The sequence below is a fragment of the Dipteris shenzhenensis genome, chromosome 24, assembly GCF_047967505.1.
Source record: "Dipteris shenzhenensis isolate YYH24624 ecotype China chromosome 24, Dip_SZ_1.0, whole genome shotgun sequence".
NCBI classification, from domain to species: Eukaryota; Viridiplantae; Streptophyta; class Polypodiopsida; order Gleicheniales; family Dipteridaceae; genus Dipteris; species Dipteris shenzhenensis.
Genome location: NC_141619.1, coordinates 23959661 through 23967392, shown reverse-complemented (window position 1 = coordinate 23967392; position 7732 = coordinate 23959661). Strand labels below are relative to the sequence as shown.

At 41.9% G+C, this 7732-nt stretch overlaps 1 protein-coding gene across 1 annotated transcript; it reads left to right on the top strand.

The window, feature by feature from the left end:
* Nucleotides 1-1809: 1809 nt before the first annotated feature.
* On the top strand, nt 1810-3363 carry LOC147886397 (uncharacterized). Its single transcript, XM_087395633.1, has 3 exons — nt 1810-1995; nt 2260-2960; nt 3175-3363. Exons 2-3 carry the CDS (start codon nt 2426-2428, stop codon nt 3345-3347), a joined length of 708 nt encoding a protein of 235 aa, XP_087251759.1. The 5' UTR covers nt 1810-1995; nt 2260-2425; the 3' UTR covers nt 3348-3363.
* The last annotated feature ends 4369 nt before the right edge of the window (nt 3364-7732 follow it).

The window sequence follows — 7732 nt, the reverse complement described above, 5'->3', positions numbered from 1 at the left end:
AGTGCCTTCTATACTATTCTTTAAGGAGAGGTTTCAACGTGGCGAGATTTGGGGGCTTGGAAAAAGGAAAATGGATGTTCATGGGAGCTTTGGAGGAACGTGGAGGAGGTTTGGTGGACCAAAGCACGCGAGGATGACACGTGGCATTGAGCAAACACATAGTCGTTGGATGAGATTGCACATGGCACTCTATATGGAGGCATGCACTAGGCACTGGATTGTGAGTCCTGCTGTCGGCTAACACATGGCATGACATGAGCAGACTGGCATGGGCAAACTAGCACTATCGACACATGGGGCCTGAATCATAGATGGCATGTGGCCGAACTAGTCACGGACTACGGAGTGCCACATGGTGGTCACAGGCTGTTGGCGCAGGCTACGAGGAGGAAGGCAAGGATTGCCACATGGATGGAGTAGCCATGTGGGTGTAAGGAAGGGCACGAAATAGCCAAGTGGCACAAGGCACGTGGGCAACTGCAAAGAGAGTCTGCCCGTGAGGAGACAGAATCTAATTGCAGACTGACGAGGCTAGAGAGAGAGAGAGAGAGAGAGAGAGAGAGAGAGAGAGAGAACATTAGCAAGCTTTGAACTCTTTGCTACCTTGAGGGAAATGAATCTGACATTGAGGGCCATGGAAGCATCCTTTTTAGACTCAGGCTAGAGAGAGAGAGAGAGAGAGAGAGAGAGAGGGAGGGAGCAGTGCAGTGGCCCCCTGTTTTTCATTTCCGTGCCAACATGCCAACTATATGCTAATCTTAACATATGCATGCCCAACCGAGTTAAGGTAGGTGCTCAAATTTACATCATGCATGGTTGGGCAAAGGAATGGCTGCAGTTGACATCAGATTTGATTTGCAGAACTTGAGAACTCCACATGTCAGCACATGTGATTTAGGTGATACTGTAATGATATAATCATCATCTATCTATCTAAAATTTCTTATTTTTAAGTTACCAAGTGGCACTCAAAGTCACACACACACACACACACACACACACACACACACACACAGAGCAAACACACACAAACACAAGTCACACACACATCTAGATAGAGGCACACATACTCAAAGATGCCCAAACAATCAAAACACATGCACAAAAATCAAAACAATGTGCATGTGCATAGATACACATGATGTGTGTGCACATATAGACAGACATACACATGTACATGTGTAGACATATAGGCATACATGTACACTTTTATGAAACGGAATGAGCATACATAAACTTGATTGTATATGTTTGAGCATATACAGATATATACATATGCAGATTGCCACATAGACACATAGAGAGAGAGAGAGAGAGAGAGAACACACATACACACACACACACACACACACACACATAGACAGAGAGTTTATAAGATATTTATTTATATCTACACACAACTGTCTCTCTCTATGTGTGTGTGTGTGGGTGGGTGCGTAGGCGTATGTATATGTTTTTCATAAATTTTCTTAAAATTCTTCAAAGTTTGAGATTTATAAATGTAGCCTTAAATTCTATTAAAGGTAATCTATGATCGCAACTTGAGATGAAGCTGGTCTCTAGTGTGTCGTAGATGGGTAAGATTACTCGTCTTCTTTAAAGCCCCCTTTAGCACGCGCCTTCTTCTTTAATGTTCCCTTCTTAAGTGGTCCCTCTTAATTGAAACTCCTCCCTCCCCCCTTTATCGAAGTAGTTTAATCATGCCCTTTGCCTCTTCCTTTTCACCCCTCTTCTCTTCCCAGCAACTAATTAATGGGAATTTCCCACTAGTCCCCCAAGTAATTCACATTTTATTAGATATTCTGCTTAAGAAGGAAGGTAACATGGAGCGCTTTATTAGATGTTCCTACTTACTAAGATAACATGAACCCAGATGTTCTTACGTAGCAAGGTAAAATGAGCATCTTGTCCACAGTCCACTGCTCTGCCGCCATGTTAATCCTTTTGCTGTGAGCAGATCAAAGAAATTAAATGACCCACGAAGCCAGATCTGAGGTAAGGTTTTATTAGCTGAGTATGAGCATGCCCCTCAATTTCCTTCCTGTGCCTAACATCGGTTCGATTTGATTGTAGATCCGTCTGTATCCCAGTGATACAGCTTCCACCTGCGTAAAAATGAATCGTTTATGACTGTTTGCTTCCTATCCTGCCTATCCTTGAACTTTTGGGTTTCAGTGACATACTTTGTTATGATCGCTTTCTTGGCCGACGGTTCCAGGCTTCCTTACAATCATCCTGTCGATGCCCGCATTGTTGCAGGTACTCCACCCGACAGTTTTGGCTATATGTGGAGCAGTTGCATAGGACACCTTACATACTTGTGGTGTTACTGTGAGTACTGTTCTGTCCCTCGGTGCGGAATTCCCGGCTCGTCCTGCAAGACACATACGTGCAAGATAGAAAATCATTGTTCTAAATAAGTGCAATGGGCATTACCAAATTCGTTGCTGTGAACACTGCAGTTCTTCTTGGTGTGGCATACACAGCCCGTAGGACGGCTCCTCTTGTACTTTTACCTGTGCTCCATTTCTCTGTTGTTGGCTTTCTTGTTGCAGTATCTTCACACCCTATCTTCAGTTATTCTCGTCTTTTTCAAAAAACAAAGGACGGTGCTTTTCCATGGTGGTCTCAGATATTTTTCTATCCATATAAGCTTCCTGCAAGAGGCTACATTTTTTTGAGAAGAAAGAAGACAGATGAACCTGTATATAATAAGGTATGTGAAGGTATCTACGTTGGAGGGTGGCCGTTTCTGCCAGAGGATGTTCCTCCAGGGGAACCTGCTGTAATAGATTGTACCTGTGAACTTCCGAGAAGTGACTGTGTCAGAGATCTCCCTTATTTGTGCATTCCTACATGGGACTCAAGAGCTCCTCGGCCTGAGGATATCGAGCTGGCTGTGAGGTGGGCTTCAGCCAAAAGACAAGAAAAACGACCAGTTTTCATCCATTGTGCATTTGGTGAGTGACGTATGCATGGCGAAACAGGCCATTTGTTGCTTTTCGTATGTGCATTTTGCCTCAAAAGCAATGGACCTGTCCTACCTGAGATTATTTGGTGAAGTTTTCTCTGGATGATTTTATGGAATAGTATGACCTAATACAGCTTGTTTTGGTGCATGGATGTCCTTGTGATGGCGGATTGGGCAATGTGGATCATTCGCCAATGGCTCAGGTCATGGAAGGAGCGTTGCTGTCACCTGTGCTCTATTAGTCTCCCTCGGTCTGGCTGAAATGTGGCAAGATGGGGAGAAAATGATAAAGGATTGCAGGCCTCGTGCTTGCATGAATAGCCTGCAAATTGAGAGCTTGAAGAAGTGGGTGGAGTACCATAATAAATCTCAATGATAATTTTTGGTCTTGAGTCTGGAATGACTTGTGATAAGTATATGGGCTTCTAGGGAATAGTCAAGAGTAAGGCTAAGGTTGATTTCAATAGATGATTTATTTTTACTATGTTCTGGTAACGATATTTTGCAATCTGATGAAATGAGCATTGTGATGTATGGTAGCCAATTCTTTGAAGGATCATGTGCTTACTTCATATATTGATGCTGCAAAGCTGCTACAGCTAAAGAGACCTTTACTGAAACAGGCATTCCTCAATCTCTCAGTCCTCGTGTATGTCTTGTGTATGGATATGTGGGTCATCTCTCTTTTGTTCATTAGCACTCACACCTACGCACTCAGAAGATAGCATGGGTACGCTGAATGTAAGTTTCGTTTGGTACCTTACTATAAGAGGTTCAAAACTTATCATAGGTTGTGGTAGCCTCTACTTGACTTGTCTTCATCCTTCAGCTTGGTGGGTGCTCCATCAAATTTTGTAAATTTTACTTGTGTGATATGCTCTAGCATGGACCCTACAGATCCAGCTGGTCCAACACGAGTCCACCTAAGCAAAGGAACCAATCGCACTGTGGAAGCATTTTAGCAATAATGACAATAGTACAAGATATGATACAGATGCAGTTAACACAGGAATCATACCATGAAACCAAATCAGTAAGAATGCTCTAACTTCAGTTGGCCGGAGAGGAATGAGCCTGCCCATCATGCTCGAGAGGCCAAAGAGGAATGGGTGAAGACCCAGAATGGCTCTTTCCTTCCTAGGAGCCAAATAAGAATTTGATTGGCTTGACAGGATGTAATCTAATTCTTTCTTAGAAGCCAAGTGTAATCAGGAGAAGCATAACTCACTCTCTTCTACTAATTGCTGATTGAAATAGATATAGAATTGAGAAAAGTACACGCAAAACATGTACTGTTGCTGTGGGGGCGTGTGTTGAAACTGAGGTGGGATTGGGTTGCAATAAGCTACTGTATTACTGAGCCAAAAGGCTAATTATAAGTGTAGCAAATGAATGGATGCAACTGTAGTGAAGGAGAGGCTCATCATTGAAGATGGGAAGGGTGTAGATCTGCCCCTCTGTGGCCTCTTCCTTGTTACTGGATCAGATCATTGGCATCCTACCCTGTTGCTGCTGCACTGAAGTCAGATGTTGAGGAGGAACCTGGTCCAAGTTTGATCCTGGAAAGACATAGAAATGGCCCTTTATATAAGTTTTTGGGGACGATCTGGCCAACTGGTCTATGGCCTGGTAATCTGTACTGTTACTGATGTCAGCATTGTACTACTGACATCAGCTGTTGTACTTGTCTGCGGCTGAACCTGTACATGCTGCTATACTTGTAAGTTATACCTGTGGATTATGTCAGCGGCTTGCGGATGGCTGTACGGCTTCACTGCTGTTTGCTATGTCTATTGTGAGGGCCACTGCCAGCAAGGTAGTCATCTCATGGGCTATAGATGCCCATGGCATTCCCTTCTTCGTGGGAGCCTCTGTGCTTGAGCTTGAATGTGTACAAGCGCTGGCGGCTGTGAGTACCCTTTTTGAATCTATGAAGCAAAATCTGTGGGTTCGACCACCTCCAATGTGTCTACAAGCTTGGGCTGCCCCACATCTGGATGACTGTCAGTGTTGCCCCACATAAGGCTTGAGCCAGGACACATGGAAGACTGGATGCATGGTCCATGTCATTTGTATTTGTACATTGCAGAGCATTTGCTTTGTGGTCTTGTGTTATGTTGCTGAGTCTTCTGTTGTCCTGCCTCCCATTTTCCCAACCAATTAATCAACTCCAACAAGCTTTATGTTCAAAAAAGCAAGTATCCATCACTTGGAGTAGATCTATGGGTAACGATGGCATAAGAATTTTTATTATACAAGACTTCAAAAAATGATGTATTTTATAGCAAAACTTCATCACAACGGATAGACTTTCATGTAATCAAAGCAACAATGTCATTGTCATTGATAAAAAACTTTTATAGTTTGTAATTAATGAGCTGGTTCACCAAACCCATCTAAGACAAGTAATATGCTCGTAAGGACAAAAATAAAGATGTATGCACATTATTAATTGTTAGCTTCATCTACAATCCTAACCAATCCTAACCAACTTTGTTGAAACAAAGGTTGGATAATTACCAATACACAAAGTACTAGGAGAATTAGATCAAAGTCCTCATCGGCTACTTGTGGTAGCCAAGAGAAACCTCTACACTCAGCCCTCAATACTAAAACTCGAACAATTTCTTAGTATGAGAATGAAACATTTGGTTACTCAAATTTACTAATGCACTCTAGTTCTTAGTAAAAACGACAACAATGGATGGTTGTCCCATACCAAAGTCATGTAATCTTCTACACCAAACACATTGAACTAAAGTTGTGAAACTACCCGATACTCGGTCTGACAATTGGAGGTGTTCATTGTAGGCTGCTTCTTGTTGAGCCACCCAAATCGAAATGCAATGGGCCTAGATCTAATGTCTCAAAAGAAGCATGTAGCCCAGCTTAAAGAATGTGTTCTCCTCATGGGGTCTTGTGAGCAGCATGTTAGCCATGTACAAGATGATGACTAGTAAATATTCTTTGTATTTCTAACATAGAGGATACTCATAGTTAGACTATTACAAAACCCATGTTCGACCAAGTATGTATGGGTTTTTTCATACATCCTCTGGATGCCTTCTTAATTCCACATAAAGTTTCCTTGAGGCTACAAACTTTGGCTTCCTACACCTTGCACAAAAAAATGAGGCTGAGATACATAAACCTCCTTGTGGCTTCCCACCTATGGTGTGCTGCTAATGCGATTGTGCACCATGATGTTGGAGCAAAGGTCTCATCAGAGTCTAAACATGCCCCCTTTTGCCTTGCCTTGTAGCAATCAACACTACCATCAACCTTTCTCTTGAGCTTTAACTTTGTATCAATAGCCTTCTTGACATAAGGCAAATCCTTAAGAATGGAAGCATACATATCCTGCATGGCACACATCCGTTTTTCATTTTCCCTTGCTTTCTTAGAAGAAACGGGTTCTTCTGTATTGCATGTATTGCTAATAAAACCCTTGTCAACAAAGAGTCCAAATGCATGACGAGATTCTACATATGTCTTGGTGGTCATGGGATTTGCCATCTTGCTGTGATGTCTTCTCGAGGGGTGTCACTATATATGTAAACTCTATATATGCTTTGTGAGATCTAACTGTGTGATTGAAAATTATTATAATACTAATGGGCATAGTGAGTGTGTAATTGAAAATCAGTGATCTGTGAGATCTAACTAATTGTATGTAATTAAAAATTAGTCTAATACTAATGGGCACATTGAGATGTGCACATGTGGGCACTCAAGAGTCAACATATGTATACTCTGGTGTATGGGGGTCATCGTATGATCTAGTAACTAGTTTGGTGCTAGTCACCTATCAAAGGCCTTAGTGATAAAAGGTTGAGGGAGCAAAGTCACAATTGAGGACCAATGATGTGGAGTTGTGAGAATCTAGATTTGATGTCCTCATGGGCAATTTAGCAAAATAAAGTATGGCGCTCGTCGCCAATCAATCCAGAGTCATGATTATTTGGTTGGAGTCTATTCTATTGTCCACTAGCATCTAGTCTAGTTGCAAAATCTGTAAGAAAGGATTAGGATATTGCTCTGCTTGCCCCCAAGCATGGATGAGACATCTCTAGAGAAAAGTCTAAGTAACTCCTAAATTGATTTGGGGGTTTTTACTAGGATGTTTGCCTCCTAGTGCTGGAACCTATTTCCTCATGTCTGTCATATCCAACTGGATTGTACAAATTTTCTCCTATCTATTTTTTGGGGGCGGCTACTCGCTTCTCATGCAATGAAGGAACAATACATGTTTGAGGGGTTTATGTAGAAAAATGTCTATCACATGAGTTCAACAAAATGGATTTTTTCAATCATATTTTTAATAAAATTATATTGCCAGAGGGTATCATTAAAAATGTTTCGAAAAAGTTCAAGATTTATATAGAAAAAGAGTGTCTTTTAATCATAACATATTCAGGGGTAGGGGATTTAAAAACTAGTTCTTGAACACCCCTGGTTGACTTGTATTGTTATTATGGTTCCATAGGCCATATGCAGCCTCTATGGTCAATAGTATATCATCCACCTCGCTCTCTCTCTCTCTCTCTCTAGCGTGTGCGCACGCGCACACGCACACGCATGCACACATGCACATTGTTTATACTTTATAAACACACATGCACACAAACACACACACACATTCTTTTTCTCTAAGAGAATTTCTTACCGATCCACACACGCGCACACACACACACACACACACACACACACTTATACTTACACTTTCTACATTCTCTCTCTTGATCACACACACCCGCCCAC